This window comes from Zootoca vivipara, chromosome 15, assembly GCF_965207765.1.
Source record: "Zootoca vivipara chromosome 15, rZooViv2.hap1.1, whole genome shotgun sequence".
NCBI classification, from domain to species: domain Eukaryota; kingdom Metazoa; phylum Chordata; class Lepidosauria; order Squamata; family Lacertidae; genus Zootoca; species Zootoca vivipara.
Genome location: NC_142598.1, coordinates 6,680,233 through 6,698,144, shown reverse-complemented (window position 1 = coordinate 6,698,144; position 17,912 = coordinate 6,680,233). Strand labels below are relative to the sequence as shown.

Here is a 17,912-nt window from a genome sequence, read left to right as displayed (position 1 = left end):
TTAATATTATCGGTGCTCCCAAATAATTCCATGAGTCAAGTGGCTATATGTACGGGCCTTCATGTGGATTGTGCACATTGCGCATTACATCCTATGGCAATCCACATGAACACTGCCTAGGTGAGTGTCTGAGTGACCTTTCTACCATACCTTCAGCAAAAATAGGACTAGCATTAAATATGTTAAATATTGCCTGCTACAGTGGTGCCTCGGTTTTCGAGCGTCTGAGAAGCTGAACGTTTCAGTTTTCGAATGCCGAAAACCTGGAAGTCATCGCTACCGTTTTCGAACGCGCCTTGGAAGTCAAACGGCTTCCGCTGCTTCTTTTTCCATTTTTCCCATTGAACTTGCAGCCAGCCCTTTGCGCCTCAGTTTTCAAACGTTTTGGAAGTCAAATGGTCTTCCGGAACGGATTATGTTTGAGAACCGAGGTTCCTACTATATTTGTATTTACTTATATTTTGTCCATTGGGGGATTTCTTTTCTTTTCTTTTTTAAAAGATTTTTATTGAAGTACGAGAATTTTTACATACATTATATTCTCTCCTTCCAATTTTTAATTTCCCATACCATTTTCCTTTCCCTTCCCACCCCCTCCCCCACCCATAATCCACTGGAAGGGTTCAAACAGTTGTCCTCAGCCACGGGCACAATGTATTTAATTTCCCCTGAATGTCTTCTGGTCCAGAAGTTGTTAGGGGGATTTCTAACTCTTGACTTTCCTCCTTGCAAGAGCGAGTTGACAGGATCCCCTGGATTGCTCCGGAGTGCGTCAAAGACGTAAACAACCTCAGTACAGCAGCTGACAAGTGGAGCTTTGGTACCACTCTGCTGGAGATATGCTTTGATGCGGATGTGCCACTGAAAGAACGTACCCCCTCTGAGGTAGCATCTGTCTCTGCTCTCTTTTTTGCTCTTTTAGGACCTCCTCTATCTTTTTTAAAAAAATATTCTTTATTGAGTTTTTACATTGATTATTTTTATACATACTCCGTTCGTTCTTCAAAATATGTTATCTTATACAAAAATGTAAACTAAAATAAATCAATATTTCTTCACATGTGACTTACCTCCACCTCATTGCGGCTCCTTACTTCTTCCTTATCTTTTTAATTGTGTTGTGTTTTCCTTATTTCACTTCTCTTACATAATATATGTTATCTATCTGTTATTTACTTTGCGAAATTTAGCCGAAACACATCAAATATTTTGTTTGAGAACAATGTTTTTCCAAGTACTCTTTAAAACAGTATTAATGGCTTTAAAACAGCCATTAATGTTTTTCCTTTTTCCTTTTTTTTTTCTTTCCTTTTTTCCCCCTTTTTATATTTTTGCTTTTTTTTTCTTCCTTTTTTCCTTGTTTTTCTTTTTTCCAGTACAGTGAAGAAATAGCTGGGGGATAAGCCAATCCCCAGAGATCCTCTGCCTTTGTCCTCTCAGTGGCAGGGGGGGGATGAGGGGGAAGGAAGGAGGGGGGAGGTCAAACCCAGCTTAAAATGGACCCCTTTGTTCCCCAATACCCATGGGTCTCACTGGTGGCAGAGGTGGGCTTGTGGGTGGAGGGAAAATGAAGGGACAGAGTTTATGTTGTATACTTTGTATGTGTTTTCTTTTTCTAAAAATTAATAAAAATTATTAAAAAAACAACAACAGTAGGACCTCCTCTATCTTGCCCGCAGGATTTAGAACAGGGTGCCTGCCAGAGAGTAGCTAACTAATTCCAGAGCATCATCAAATTCTGGGATGTATCTACTGGGCAGGATCTGAGCTGTAACTATTCCATAGGAATGTTGTGCCAGTTTCTTGTTGGGCTTGGCTTGCCCAGCTTACAGATGCATAACTTGGGGGAAGATCTTGATTTCTACACCCAAAAGCAAAGCATATTCTGTGAGCAAAGTGCACACACTGAATTATTTAGCTCATAGCAGAGCTGTGAGCTAAGAAGGTTCCCAGCTGTGAACTTGCCAAGTAGCTAGAGGCAAGCTGCTATTCTTCCATCCTAATCAGCAATAGGTAAAGGTAAAGGGACCCCTGACCATTAGGTCCAGTCATGACCGACTCTGGGGTTGCACGCTCATCTCGCATTATTGGCCGAGGGAGCCGGCGTATAGTTTCCAGGTCATGTGGCCAGCATGACAAAGCCACTTCTGGCGAACCAGAGCAGCACATGGAAACGCTGTTTACCTTCCCGCTGTAGAGGTTCCTATTTATCTACTTGCATTTTGATGTGCTTTCGAACTGCTAGGTTGGCAGGAGCTGGGACCGAGCAACGGGAGCTCACCCCGCCACAGGGATTCGAACCGCTGACCTTCTGATCAGCAAGCCCTAGGCTCAGTGGTTTAACCCACAGAGCCACCTGGGTCCCTCCCTAATCAGCAATAGGGCGGTAGTAATACCAAGATTGCTGTGAGGATTAAAGCGCTTTACATACAAATAACACTCTTAAGTGTGCAGTCCTGTGCATGTATGCTCAGAGATTAGTCCCATTTAATTTATTGGCGCTTACTTTCAAGTAAGTGGTTATAGGATTGCATAAATGCTAAGTAATATTGGGTATAAAGGTAAAGGGACCCCTGACCATTAGGTCCAGTCACAGACGACTCTGAGGTTGCGGTTGGTATTATATGTTTGTTTTATTTATTGTTTATTTGTATGACACATTAGTGTAAATAAAGTACAGTATTTAAAAAGGGGGGGGGAGAGAAAGCAAGTTAATGGAATGCAGCTATGCTCTTTTGAGCCTTAGGTTTACATGTCCCAATTTAGACATATTTGTATGACCCAGAACTCGTAAGTCTGGTGTTGCTTTGCAACAGACTCCTTTAATTCATAAATGTGCTCCTTTTTGCAGAAAGAGCGTTTTTATGAGAAGAAGCATCGCCTTCCAGAACCATCTTTTAAAGAACTTGCTACCTTAATCAGCCAATGCCTGAACTATGCTCCTGGGGAACGGCCATCCTTTCGGACCATCTTACGAGACCTTACACAACTGCAGCCACATAGTAATGATTCCAGAGGGCTCTAGGATGCTGAAAGAGCAGCTTTCAGACATCTGAAATAGTGTGTCCTTACCCCACCCCTCTCCCTGGGAGTTTCACAGTGCCATGGAAGGGGTTGTCTGCAAAACTGGGCCAGTTAATGTGTGAGAAGAACAATCTTTGTTTGTGGCCTCATCACAGTTGATTAAATTGGGAGTACCAGTGAAGACTGGGACTGAACTAATTAAAGTGTAAAACTTTATTAACACAAACTACCGAATATGATACTTAATTCAGTGCAAGACGTAAGGCTCAAGAAAAGAAAATGTAAAAGTTAAATGTAATGCAAAATCATGGTGACTGCACCATACAAGTATGGTAGAAGGCAGCATGAGGAAACCTACAATGGTCTCTTGTCATGCAAAGGCACACCATGGCTCTATGGCAGGCATCCCCAAACTGCGGCCCTCCAGATGTTTTGGCCTACAACTCCCATGATCCCTAGCTAAGAAGACCAGTGGTCAGGGATGATGGGAATTGTAGTCCAAGACATCTGGAGGGCCGAAGTTTGGGGGTGCCTGCTCTATGGGTTCCAGGACAGCAGACTGCAGACACTTTGCTCCTCCCAAGTCATTTTGGTGCTGTTCTGAGCTAAGCTATTGCTTCGCATTGTGTGTTACCCATACCTGGGCTCGTAGTTTAGTTCTCTCCAGACTAACCATGAGCTGTAAGTAACCCATGTTTGTCCTGCAGTTTATGGCTCATGGTTTGTAAACTATGAGCCTGGGTCTGGATGACGCATGAAGCTAAACTATGGCTTGGCTCAGCACAACAGCAGAGAGACAGGCAGAGCAAAGTGGCTATAATCTCTCTGGTTGCCCATAGGTACAAGCCATGGTTTGGTTTGGTTTGGCTTGGCTTGGCTTGGCTTGGCTTGGCTTGGCTTATTATAATGTGTGAACCAGGCCAAAGATAACCTAGGAAGTTTATGGTTTGCTTAAATGGGGAGCAAAAAAAATAAGACAGAACCAAAATCTAGCTCTACTCAAATATATCTAAGATGAGCCAATGCATTTGTTTCCTTCCACTGGTCAGTGTACATCTTGCCTGGTGTTTTTCAGCTCCTTCCTCTTTATTTTTTCAGACCTCCTTGACATCAGCTCTGTGTACACTGAATTCCCTGTACCTGACCCTACTGTCTTTCAGAAGCGCTATCTGAAGAAGATTCGAGATCTGGGTGAGGTAATTCACCTTTGTTAGTGAAGCATCATCACTAATTTCTTTACTTCAGTTCTCAGCAAGTAAGAGCTGAAACAAATGAACAAAGCCCTTTGTTATTTATCTGTTCCTGGCTGTACCATTTCCAACAGCAAGTGGTGGATCTTCTCCAGCCTTCAAGAAATAGATATTTGCAAACAAAACTAGTCATCAGGGAGAAGTTAACACTCTCTGACATAGGGCTGTATGTGAGACCTCTGGCTATAGAGTGGTATATAAATTCAATAAATAATAATAATAATAATACAATGCATGTATTTTTGTAAACTAAGAAATCTTTAATAAATATATACTTTAAATAAATGAATGATCTGTTTCAGTTGTAGAAAAAAATCTAAAGACAAAAAATGTTGATTCCCAACACACTTTGAGATAACCTTTTTATTTCTGACTGACGGTCGAATAAAGTCTGATTGATTGATTGATAAATGCAAATGTAGAAGAAAATCCTACAGGTACTAAAGAGGACCCGCAAGTGGGTTAAACACCTTGTTTGTAGCACTGTAAATGCAAATACAGGGAAACCGATGAATGACATTAGAATTAATTGCACAACAGTCTCAAGCTCGCGAATCAGCAATAAAACATTTTTTTGTTCCATTTTACTGTATGTCTGTTTAAGCAGCGATACCATAAAAGCCAATTTTTGTAAGGTTGTGAATTTAAGCCACACTTTGGGGGGAAAGTGTGGCTTATATTTGGGCCAATACGGTATTTGAGATGGGAAGGCCTGGAAAAAAACCAGAAAAATACGGGGGTCGGGTGGGGTGGACACCATTCCCCCCCCCGTTTTCTCCAAAGCCTTTTTTGGGGGGGGGGAATGGGGAGAAAACTGTCCCCCCACCCACCCAATTTTTCCATTTTCCATTTTTTTCTAGGCCTTCCCACCTCTATGTCAGCAGAGCTTGATAGGGAGACTGGGCGAAAGTGGATCTTGTTCTCAGATTAATTCCTGCACTGGTTTGTGGCAAGATACTGTTCTACCTGAGAGTGTTATTAGTCCACCTTCTGGAAAAAGTGGTGTATGCCAGCCAGGTGCAGTGAAGACTCTAACAGGAGATAGCAGCTAGAATGATTTGCCTTTTGAAACATCTCATTCTTGGCTTGTTTGTTTTTTTCTCTTTTTCTACTAGGGTCATTTTGGCAAAGTGAGCTTATACTGCTATGATCCCACCAATGATGGCACTGGTGAGATGGTAGCTGTGAAGTCATTGAAATCAGGCTGCAGCCAGCAGCTGCTGACAAGCTGGAAGAAAGAAATTGAGATCTTGAAGACCCTCTACCATGAGAACATTGTTAAATACAAGGGCTGCTGCAGTGAGCAGGGTATGGCATCTACTGAGCTGGCACCTCGAGAGCTGGATGGCAGTTGATAGGAGTGCCTTGTGGGTAGGGGAAGAGAGACAGGAGATGACAAATGGGATCATGCTTTCATCTACCACATTCCTTTCTCACAGTTACCCTGAGAACTTCCATAGGTACATAGGAAGCTGCCTTATACTGAATCAGGTCTATCTAACTCAGGCTTTGTCGACCTCAGGCTTCCAGATATTTTGAGACTACAATTCCCATCACCCCTGACCACTGGTCTTGCTAACTAGGGATCATGGGAATTGTAGTCTCAAAATATCTGGAGGGCCGAGGTTGAGGAAGCCTGATCTAGCTCGATGTTATCTACGCTGACCGGCAGCAGCTTCCCATAGTTTCAGGCAGGAATCTCTCCAAGCCCTACCTGGAGATGTCAGGGATTGAACCTGGGAACTTTTGCATGCAAAGCAGATGCTCTATGGCTGAAGTATGGCCCTTCAGGCATAGAGCATAGATCTAAATTTAAACACAAATTATCTTCACTTTGAACCGCCCCCCTCCTGCAGTCTTCAGTATTCTAACACTTTATCCATTGATAGCATAAGAGGAGAAATGACTATTACTCAAACTTAATTGAAGCACAACCACAAGGGCTCCTGATTGGGCGTTTGTCTGTGTGATGTCGAATGTTCTTTCCTGTTTCCTCTTCGTTATTGTCTAAACTTTAAACCAATTCATGGATCGAGAACTTAGGATTGACCACTAATAATGAACCATATGTTACAGATATTACTGCAAATTTATTATGCTATTTTTGTGATATACAAATGATGTGAGAAGGCTTGGTCTATTTAGTTGTATCATTTATTATTCTTACAATCCTTGTTTATCCAAGGAAAAACTTAATTTTTTATATAAAAAAAATCCCAGTCCAACCATGGTTACACACTGGCCTTGAATTGGTCGCCACCTGCTGTTTTCCTTCCCTATATGTGATACCTCCCATGCCAGGGCTTCTATAGATAATGAAATGTGGGAAGGTAAAAACACTTCCTTTTGGAGTAATATCATTGTTGGATTTTCTCCCCAACTCTAGGGGAAAAGGTTGTGCAGCTTATCATGGAGTATGTGCCTTTGGGGAGCCTAAGAGATTATCTCCCCAAGCACAATGTCAGCCTGGCCCACATTCTCCTCTTCGCCCAGCAGATTTGTGAGGTAAAGTCTATCAGCTTGGGATGTAAAATTAATGTAGCTGCTGGTGCAGTGAATATTCCTTTGTTTTGGGATTATTGGTCGAGTTCTAGAAGAGGCATGGACTCCTGTGGCTGAAATAGGCTACGGGGTTTGTTTAAATGGCTGCTCCCTGGATCTGGGAAGAGAAATGTGTACAGTTCTGATTGTCTTGCCTCAAAAAGGATATGACAGAGCTGGGAAAAGTTCGGGGGGAAATGGGAACCAAAATGATCAAGGGTTTGGAACAACTCCCTTATGAAGAAAGGTTACAGTATTTGGGGCTTTTCAATTTATAGAAGATGTGGATAAGAGCTAACATGATATAAATGTATAAAATTATGAATGGTGCAGAGAGTGGATAGAGAGAAGGAACCTCTAATGAAACTGAAGGCTGGGAGATTCAAGGCAGGCAAAAGAAAGTACAGCCGTACCTTGTTCTTGAACGCCTTGTGATTCGAACATTTTTGCTCCCGAACGCTGCAAACGTTCTTTGGAACCCGAACATCCGACGCAGCTTCCGATTGATTGCAGGAAGCTCCTGCAGCCAATCAGAAGCTGTGCCTTGGTTTTTGAATATTTTCGGAAGTTGAACGGAAGTCGAAGGTATGACTGCACTACTTCGCACACCACATAGGGAATTTGCTCCCATGAGACGCAGTGATGGCTTCCAAGCTGGATGGCTTTAAAAGAAGATAGACGAATTCATGGGGGATAACTAACTACAGTCATACCTCATGTTGCAGGTTGTGTTTTTCCAGGTTGCGAACACGGCGGACCCGGAAGTGTTTAATTCCGGGTTTTGCAGCGCGTGCATGCGCAGAAGTGTTCTGCGTGCTTCACGCATGCACAAAAGCACCACTCGGGTTGCAGACTTTTCGGGGTGTGAAGGGCACCCCGGAAGGGATTGGGTCCACAGCCCGAGGTACCACTGTACTGACTCTGAAAAAGATGCTTTTCCTCCACTGACAGAGGCAGAGATGCTTCTGAACACCAGGTGCGGGAAATGGCAAAAGGGAGTGAGCTGTTGCGCTGAGGTCCTGCTTGTAGGCTTCCCATAAGCATCTGGTTGGCCACTGTGAGAACAGCATGCTGGACCAGATGAGCCACTCACCTGGTCTAGCAGGCACATAGGCTAAAATTCAAAATCTGGGCCTCTGATTCAGAGTATAGTCCTGGGTATTTGTCCTCCTTGCTTGCAAAGCTGGTTGGGGAATAACACCATATTTGCTCTTTGCAGGGAATGGCTTATTTGCACTCGTTACGCTACATCCACAGAGATCTGGCAGCCAGAAATGTGCTCTTGGAGAATGAGAATGTAGTGAAGATTGGAGACTTTGGTCTTGCCAAAGCTATCCCTGAAGGACATGACTATTACCGTGTCTGTGAAGATGGAGACAGCCCTGTTTTTTGGTAAGAAAGCGTTCATAACATGCCATGGCTCTCAGACATTACAGGGGTTTTGACTGCATTGTAACTCAAGATCAAGTCTGGAGGTGGGGCAAGATGTTATTCTGAATACTTCCATGAACATCCCAAGCTCTTCAATGGCAGTCTCTAAGACAATTTGCTGTCCTTTTACTTTATCCTTTCATTTGGTTAATGTTGCAATATGTTTAGCTTTCCGTGAAATGGTTGACACTGGAGGAAATGGCAGCACTTGTGTGCTTCTTCAGCTTCTGTGGGAACACCAAAAGCATATCTGCAAAATAAGGGAAGAATGGAGATAAGTGAATGTCAGAAGTACATGCCTTCTTTGTGAGCTTTTAGAGATATATGTCTGGCTGCTGCTGGAGACTGAGAAATTGAATAGATGACCTGATTCAGCAGGATGGCTCATGATACCTGCCTAGCTAGCTAGCTAGCTAGCTGGAAGCCATATCTAAATAGAACCTGCATGTTCAAGAGATAATATCCACTGGGGATAAAAAGATAATAATAATAATAAATTTTTATTTATACCCCGCCCTCCCCAGTCAAAACCGGGCTCAGGGTGGCTGACACCAGTAAAATTACAATAAGACGTAAAAGAAAGAAAAACAATTAAAATATGGGTTAAAATACAGTTTAAATTTAAATTTTTTAAATGCAGCCTCATTTTAAAGTAAGGTAAAGGTAAAGGGGCCCCTGACCATCAGGTCCAGTCGTGTCCGACTCTGGGGTTGCGGCGCTCATCTCGCTCTATAGGCCGAGGGAGCCGGCGTTTGTCTGCAGACAGCTTCCGGGTCATGTGGAAACGCAGTTTACCTTCCCTCCAGAGCGGTCCCTATTTATCTACTTGCACTTTGATGTGCTTTCGAACTGCTAGGTGGGCAGGAGCTGGGACCGAGCAACAGGAGCTCACCCCATTGCAGGGATTCGAACCGCCGACCTTCTGATCAGCAAGCCCTAGACTCTGTGGTTTATCCCACAGCGCCACCTGCGTCCCTCATTTTAAAGTAGCCCAAATCAAAACCATAAGGGAGGAAAACAGGGGTCAGACTGAATCCAGCCCAAAGGCCAGGCGGAAAGATTTCAAATCCCGCAGAGCCCTGGTCTCCTGTGAGAGAGCGTTCCACCAAGTCGGGGCCAGTACCGAAAAGGCCCTGGCCCTAGTTGAGACCAATCTAACCACCTTATGGCTCGGGATCTCCAAAATGGAGCCACCTTATGGCTCGGGATCTTCATTCCCTTGTTGTGAGTTTTTCTAGAAGTATTAAACATGTTCCTTTTGGAAGATGGGTTGCTGGACTAGATGAACCTTTATTTGATACAGCAATGCAGTTTTACATTTTTAAATTTTTGCTGTTCATCAGCTCTGTTTTCTTGTTTTTCCTTGTGCTGTAGGTATGCTGTGGAGTGCCTGAAGGACTGTAAATTCTACTGTGCTTCTGATGTTTGGTCCTTTGGAGTTACTTTATATGAGCTCTTAACACACTGTGATTCTAGTCAAAGCCCCCCAGCGGTGAGTCCAGTTGCTGGGTATACAAGGGAGGTGAAAGCATTTGTTTAGCAGTGCTGCGATGTGCAGGGCTCTTAAGTCTACAAATATCCAATGTGTTTTGGAACACATTTAGATCACTGCGCTTCAGGAGACTGACTATGCAGTTTCACTTGCAGTGCAGTAATCCAGGGTGCTTTGACTCACACTGGCCCTGTGGCTAACTGCAGTTGGCACAGAGCCTGTGTACAGCAATGTTATGACAATACTTACCTTACCTTAGTTTGCTTCCTGATTGGACCTTACTGTGGGTGTCTGTTATAGACCCTTGCAGGAATGGCAAATGCACGGTGTGGGGCACCCCCCCATAAGACACGCCACATCGTGTCTAGCCGCCATGGCCTATCTTTCACCTTTTCTCTCCATTGCATTGTGCCATGTGCTGTCGTTGACCTTTGCCTCTGCAAAAGGGTTGCTCATTTCCCCCTCTAATGGGAACATGACAGGGTGGAACAGGTTGCACAAATAACAGGGCGACACCCAGAGAGCTCATGATTGGAGAAGTTAAAGGGCAAAGTCTTGAATGTGTCCAGTGGATTTTGCATATGCTTGCTAATAAAAAGAGCTCTGCGAAGCTCGTCAGTGTGTGGTACACAGCCCACCTGCACCAGCAACTGTCTCGCCTCCATTCCTTCCGACCCCTGTTCCCTGCTCCCACCTGGTGGCATTGGCGGTGAGGACTGGGTTGGCGCAGTGGGTTTTGTTCATCCTCCACACCCCAGCCCCAGGCACTGATGGAGGGTGCAACGTCGCTGGGTGGACTCTCCCCATTGCAAGGGGTTTGTTCTAGATGAACCTGAGGGTCCCTTCCAACTATGCAATTCTAGGATTCTAGATGACCACAGTGGTCATCAAGAATCATAGATTATGGGAGAGAGTCTCATGATCTATCAACTGAGCTATTGAGCAGCTGGCTGGTCCACCCATTGGTAGAGCTGACCATGTGTGGTACGTGTATGTATCTCAACGGCATCTCCCTATCTCTTTCTCAAAGTGCTCAATAACATATTTCTCCCTGTTGTCTTAGAAATTCATTGAGATGATTGGAGCAACTCAGGGACAAATGACAGTGCTGAGGCTTATAGAGCTACTGGATAGAGGGAAAAGGCTGCCCAGCCCAAAGGACTGTCCTTGTGAGGTGAGTCTGGTTCTCCCTTTCTTCCTTCTTTCATTGTTCTTTCTCTTTTTATTCTGTGTACTGTTCTAAACCTTTGCCATTTTCTACAGATTTACCGTCTTATGAAAAACTGTTGGGAATCAGAAGCTTCATTCCGCCCAGCCTTCACAAACCTTGTGCCTATCCTCAAAGCCTTCCATGAAAAGTACAGGGCCCAGGCCCCCTCCGTCTTCAGCGTGTGTTGAGCAGGATGCAGAGATTCTTGGCCAAAGACCACACTCTTCTCTGCACTCGGTGTCTCAATTCTGTCTTTTTTTGTGCCTGGAAAGCCGCAGTGCCATGGAAGCTGCTTCAGACTACTGGCACACCTTGAAACTCTGACTTCTGCTGTTTTGGTATCCAGAACCAGCGCAGAACATTTCTGCCTTTTGATCTCGCCAAATGTGATGTAACGAGTGTGAAGTTTCTCTCTGCCCTGAACAAAGGCAGAGGCTATTTATGAAGCAGTGTAAAGTGCTGCGCTCAAGCCTGTGCCTGGAAAGCCACGATACCTGGTCTGAGTATGTGAGTTCACAGGTGCAGGAAAGTGAGTGGATCAGTTGACTTCCTCACAGTCTTTTTAACAGACTGCTGGGCCTGTTGGTCTGGTGCAGAGAGAGAATGGGAAGGAGGCCTAAGCTATTCAAGCGCAGTGCTCCAGCTTGCTAAAGAAAATAACCATATTGGACCAATATGTTAAGTGCTGCACTTGCTTATGGAACAGAGGTGAGGTATCTGGCCCGTTCATGTTCCTTGCAAAAACTTTTGAAGGAAATGTGCTTTTTCTGAGACTTGCCTTTGGCCTTTTTTCCCGAAGTAAATGCTTTGGACTCTCAAAGATATATAAACTACCCCCCCCATTCACCTGATTTCTAGGTGTTTCAGAACTGCAGGAGCTTTTAGATACCACCACCACCCCTCTTCCTATAATATATTTGTATTTTCTCTTTGGAGAAGGCCCTCATATACCTTTTAGAAGTCCAGTGTGGAGCCAGATATGGTCTCAGCTGATTGGACACTGGAGAGGTGAATGTCTTCATCATATATAAGTCATTGTATCTGCGTATAGAAAGGATTGCTCCTAAAGAGCTATTCTTACTTGCTCCTAAATAAAGAAAAGGTTGTTGTCCAGAAATATGGCTTCCCGCCCCCAGTGAGAACTTAACTAATGCAGTAGGTTCCTCGCTTGTTCTTTGAACTTCCTCAGAGCCTACCATCCAGGATATAAACAAGCTTGCCTTTTCTGTTGTACCAAGATGCATTCTCCTTATTATTGTTGGTTTAGAACCAACCACAACCCTCTTCACACACACCCATCCACTGATGTTGCCAGTCAGAAAATGTGAATTTGAAGTGGGAGGGGGGCAGAAAGGAAGCTTCAGGCCTTAAATTGTATGGAAATTGAAGAAGAGAAATGTGTTTTGGCCACTAACTTGGTTGCTGCTGCACAAAAAACATGCTTATGTAGCAAAGTCACAGTGGTCTCTGCTAGCAAGCCCACGTTCTTAGTCCATCATACAATCGTAGAGTTGGAAGAGGCCACGAGGGTCATCTAGTCCAAGCCCCCATAATGCATGAATCTTTTGCCCAATGTGGGACTTGAACGCACAACCCTGAGATGAAAAGTCTCATGCTTTACGGACTGAGCTATGATGAAAACTAGCTGCCACCTACACATCAGAGCATAGCTTTCTGATATTTTTCTAGCTTGAGGCCCAAATTTCTGTTGTTGGCATCCATCTGTCTTGAGAGACAATGGAGTGCACCTCTGGGGGTGAAGTCGTGTGTGTTAGCAGCACCAAAGTAAGCTCCCTGGGATGCAAGCCTGGGCAGTGTGTATGGAGGTCCTCTGCTACCCACATGACAAGACCTCACTGATGAGATCCAGAGGAAAGCAGAGCAATATGTTTGGCCCCAGTTTGGCTGCCGGAGTTGCTAGAAGGAGGCTTACAGGGTGCCACCCAACCATCTTAGGGACTCCACTCTGGATTTGTGTAGGGTTTTCTCCTTAGCTGCCTTTCCTTCCGAAGATATTCCACAAGGCAGCAGAGGTTTAGGATCAGTCCTCCTCCTAGATGGGCTACCTTCCCAGGTTGGTGAGCCCCACCTGCCCCATTTCCCTCTACAGCACATGCAGAAATCACTTTACTGTATTGACAGTTGGACCCACTATTGGTCTCATCCACTCAATCCGCTGTAGCCTGTCTTCACATGCAGGGGAAGTCCCTAACTCATCCAGGGTTTGAGACCCCTCAGTTACCCTCACCTGGTTTAGCTGGCCAGTTGAAGCCATTTCCTGGCGTGTGGCAACTGTTGCATGCTGGCAGCTCCTAGGAGTTGAGTGCAGGGTGGAGACCAAAGGTGGACAAACTACTCCAGAAGGAGCATGAGGTGTCTCCCACCAGAGGTGGTATCCCTCCCCTAACACCCCACACATGCCAGAATTCTTCAGAGACTCCAAGTGGGGCACAGTTGGGGGGTAGGTTTGGTAAGACTGGTCAAATGTTCTTATCATTGTCTCCTAGAAGGGATGTAAGAAACATTTAATTTCTGTCCTCTCCCACTCCTGGCAGACCTGAGTTAAGATCTAAAGCTGGCATCCCCAAACTGCGGCCCTCCAGATGTTTTGGCCTATAACTCCCATGATCCCTAGCTAACAGGACCAGTGGTCAGGGAAGATGGGAATTGCAGTCCGAAACATCTGGAGGGCCGAAGTTTGGGGGTGCCTGATCTAAAGAATTGTGAAACTAATTCTTGAAGGCCAAGGGAAGTAAGGCTTGCTGAACTCAAAGGACTTATTTTAAAACGTGTATAGCCGGCACCCCCAAACTGTGGCCCTCCAGATGTTTTGGCCTACAACTCCCATGATCCCTAGCTAGCAGGACCAGTGGTCAGGGAAGATGGGAATTGTAGTCCAAAACATGTGGAGGGCCGAAGTTTGGGGGTGCCTGGTGCATAGGCTTTTAAGCAGAGGTTGGATGGCCATCTGTCATGGATGCTTTAGGTGAGATTCATGCATTGCAGGGCGTTGGACTAGATGACCCTTGGGGCACCTTCCAACTCTATTATTCTTTATTAATCCTCAAGTGTATGGGACTGCTTGACATAAAAGGCAGAGACATTTGGTTGTTTTTTTTATAACTGCATACAAAGCCGTCTATAAACTTAAATGGTTGTTTTTGAAAGCTTGTCTTCTGTCCCCATGTACATGTTATTTTGGGGTTCAGGATTGCCCTAAGCCTGCACTACCAGCCATGTCTATGGAGTGTGGCAGCCCACCCACCTGTTTTGGCTGGCAAATTGTCTTTGGGCTACAATGCTAAGCTGGAAAACTTTGCATCTGAAACTGCACTTGATTTGAGGCAAGGACTTCTCCCTCCACAGAAGCATGGGCAGGTTTTACCTCTCCTCTCCTCCCCACTTTTTATGCATCCAAAACGGGTGTGGGTGTAGAAGGAGAGAGATTGGGAGCTCTCTACTGGAAACCCTGCTCTAATGTGAATGTACTCTGTACTACTCTAGCAGCAGCTAGAATCACCAACCACATGTAACAAGATCCTGGTGATGCCCTTTAAATTTTATTCAAATAAACATGTAAATTTTAATGGCTCAGTGGAGTCTTGATTATTGTAGGCTGATTTTATGAAAATTGCTGTTACTAGAAAACGGCAATCTAGAGTACAGTGGTACCGCTGGTTAAGAACTTAATTCGTTCCGGAGGTCCGTTCTTAACCTGAAACTGTTCTTAACCTGAAGCACCACTTTAGCTAATGGGGCCTCCCGCTGCCGCCGTGCCGCTGCCGCACGATTTCTGTTCTCATCCTGAAGCAAAGTTCTTAACATGATGTACTATTTCTGGGTGAGCGGAGTTTGTAACCTGAAGCTTTTGTAACCTGAGGTACCACTGTATATTCCAAGTGTGGTGTCAAAACCACACATTTCAGCAGGTTGTGCTTACTGTTTACAGCACAGTCCATGAATAATAAACAGTCTTGTGGCACCTTAAAAACTAGCAGTTTTGTTGTGCGTAAATTCTCAATGACTAGAGTCCACTTCACTAATTGAAGTAGATTCTAGTCTACAAAATCTTATGCCATGATAAATCCATTAGTTTTTACGGTGCCATAATACTCCTTTTGTTGATGTATCCTTGACAACTGACTTAGCCTCGAAGCCCAATATTTACTTTTGGAACTGCTGCCCTTGATCTTTGCCATTAGCATGGAATGGAGATTCCACAGCTTCCTTGTGTAACTTTTGAAAAATATATACATAAAGAGTTTTCAGACAGACTGGGTAAATCTGCATTCTACAATGATGCTCAAGTTTATTCTTGCAGCATTTAGGAGTTAACTTTAATGTGAAGGGAGAAGAGGAAACATTGTCTCAATGCTCTTCCTGTTTCCGGCTGAAAATGAGGGGGAAGGACATACTGGGTGGCAGTGAAGAAAATAAAGAACAGTAAAGGGCATGGAAGAAGATAAAGAGGAGGCATGTGAAAAAGAATGCTAGGATCAGAAAGGTACAGAAATGTCAGCGAAAACCTGGATGGGGGAGGAAAGCTGAGAAATTGTGATCAGTGTTGGAGGAAGAAAGGTGAAGCATTAAAGTAGTTCAGGAACAAAAGAAGGCAAATGAGCTGAGGCTGAATGTTAAGCAGTTGCTTTCTTAGGTCTAGCCATTTCTCTTGAGCAATTCGTCTTGGAAGACTTCAAATTCCTAATTTTCTTCTTATAAATGTAAATGGTGCTGGATAAAGGATAAAGAAAGGAATAACAGAAAGCTTCATCCCCAAAGAAATCAGGGTGGCAGCAGGAAGGATGAAGTTAAATCAGAAACACTGCATGACACTTTTAAAGACAAAACCGATCCTGCCAGTCACAGAGCCATCTTCCTGGTAGGAGTTTACCTTGACAGTGTGAAAAGTGTTGAGAATGGCATAAACCAAGCAACTCTCAAGAGTGAATGGGGTGAGGAAGAGTAAGTGGTGGCAACCTAAGAGGAGAAACCTGCCTCCCACCCTATTTTTCAGCAACCCAAGTGCCAGTCATCAGGCCCACTTGCTGCGTCTGCTGCTGGCTGCTGCTGGTCATGCTGAAAAGGTTCAGGGGCAGAAAGCAGGTGAGGGCCAGCTACTACCAAAAGAAAGAAAATAGGAGACGGAAGCTATTGCCTTCCTGTCCTCCTGTGCTTCCTCCAGGCAGCTGCTAAGCCACAGGGAAATGAGACAGTGGCTGCTTGCTTGGTCTGATCCAGCAGCCCTCATGTTCTTAATGTCCCAATAGCAACTTGATTTTGTCACTTTGCTTTAGCACACACACTAATAATAATAATAATAATAATATTTTATTATTTGTATCCCACCCTCCCCTGCCGGAGCTGGGCTCAGAGCAGCTAACATATTAATAACACAATATACATAAAAACAATCAATCAATTAAAATTAATTCAAATAAAGCCTTTCCAGGTATCCCCTCTTTGCTAACAGACAGGCAGCTCCTGTAAGGTACACCTGTATTTCCAATCTAACACTAGAACTCAAAAGACACCCACAATGTATTAGAAGATTCAGGACAGCTTAAAGAAAGTACATTTTCATGCAGTGCATAGTGAAAACCATGGAACTCGCTCCCACAGGAGGCAGTGATGGCCACCAACCTGGATGGCTTTAAAAGAGGACAAGAGCAGAGGGCTATTATGGATGGCTACTAGGAACGCGGGTGGCGCTGTGGGTTAAACCACAGAGCCTAGGGCTTGCCGATCAGAAGGTCGGCGGTTTGAATCCCCGTGACGGGGTGAGCTCCCGTTGCTCGGTCCCAGCTCCTGCCCACCTAGCAGTGCGAAAGCACGTCAAAGTGCAAGTAGATAAATAGGTCCCGCTACAGCGGGAAGGTAAACGGTGTTTCTGTGCGCTGCTCTGGTTCGCCAGAAGCGGCTTTGTCATGCTGGCCACATGACCTGGAAGCTGTACGTTGGCTCCCTCAGCCAACAGAGCGAGATGAGCACCGCAACCACAGTCAGTCACGACTGGACCTAATGGTCAGGGGTCCCTTTACCTTTATAGATGGCTACTAGCCATGATGACTATGCTCTACCTCCACAATTGGAAGTAGCAATGCCACAGAATATCAGCTGCTGGAAACCACAGAAGAGAAGGGTTGCTCTTGAGCTTGTATTCTGCTCCCTGATTTCCCACAAGGGGCATCTGGCTAGCCACCTTGAGACCAGGATGCCTGATCCAGGAGGATATTATGTTCTTAAATGTTAGCAATGGTAGCTGCTAAATGTAGTGGTATCTACATTTAGAAACCTTGCACCTTAACCATCGGTATTGGCAGTGCCGGATTTACATATAAGGTAAACAAGCTATAGCTTAGGGCTCCACTCTCTTGGGCCCCCCCAAAAAAGATTTAAGGGGGGGATGTACATTTCCAAAACATAAGATAAAAAACAAATTAAATAAAACATACAGGAACAGTGTGTTTCACTGTTTAAAATTTTATTTCAGTTCAACAATTAATTTGATAAAATACATATTTTGTTATGTGCAAATGACTTTAGATACCTATTAGGTCCATAAATTACCATATAGCATACTGTATATTCAACACAAAAAACAGCGACAATTTGTGACAAAGGACAGCTGGACATATAAAGAGCCCCATTACCTTCAGTAGCTTAGGGCCTCATTAAAACCTAAATCCGGCCCTGGGTATTGGTGCATTCTGCAACAAGAATAACACATGAAATAGATCATTCATATATACAGAAAAAGCAAACACCTGGCAATAGGCTGGGGGCGACTCAGGCTCCCGCCGAGGCTGCGCGCCCGATTCGCCCTCTCCGGAGCCCTACCGGTTACGCACGCTCGCTTCACTTTATTCGGTGCCGCCCGCCTGCTCCGGCCGGGCTTTGGCACCACGGCCTGGAGCCAACTCCGCCCTCAAGCGCGCGGCGGGACGAGGTACCGGAAGAAGAAGAA

General features: G+C 44.7%; 1 protein-coding gene and 1 long non-coding RNA gene across 8 annotated transcripts in view; one reads left to right on the top strand and one right to left on the bottom strand.

Moving 5' to 3' along the window:
* Window positions 1–14,535, top strand: part of TYK2 (tyrosine kinase 2) — a 47,396-nt gene extending 32,861 nt beyond the window's left edge. For all 7 annotated transcript variants that reach the window (XM_035140392.3, XM_088658663.1, XM_060268794.2 and 4 more), the window contains 9 exons: window positions 734–885; window positions 2,852–3,002; window positions 4,123–4,220; window positions 5,390–5,582; window positions 6,661–6,779; window positions 8,035–8,207; window positions 9,621–9,738; window positions 10,802–10,912; window positions 11,002–14,535. In XM_035140392.3, coding sequence (XP_034996283.1) covers window positions 734–885; window positions 2,852–3,002; window positions 4,123–4,220; window positions 5,390–5,582; window positions 6,661–6,779; window positions 8,035–8,207; window positions 9,621–9,738; window positions 10,802–10,912; window positions 11,002–11,136 — 1,250 coding nt within the window. In that variant the 3' untranslated portion in view covers window positions 11,137–14,535. The remainder of the gene's footprint in view (window positions 1–733; window positions 886–2,851; window positions 3,003–4,122; window positions 4,221–5,389; window positions 5,583–6,660; window positions 6,780–8,034; window positions 8,208–9,620; window positions 9,739–10,801; window positions 10,913–11,001) is intronic.
* On the bottom strand, window positions 6,345–17,857 carry LOC148683354 (uncharacterized). Its single transcript, XR_015947275.1, has 2 exons — window positions 17,599–17,857; window positions 6,345–8,496 (listed from the first exon to the last, which is right to left on the bottom strand). It is a non-coding gene; the product is annotated as an uncharacterized LOC148683354 (long non-coding RNA).
* Window positions 17,858–17,912: the final 55 nt, after the last annotated feature.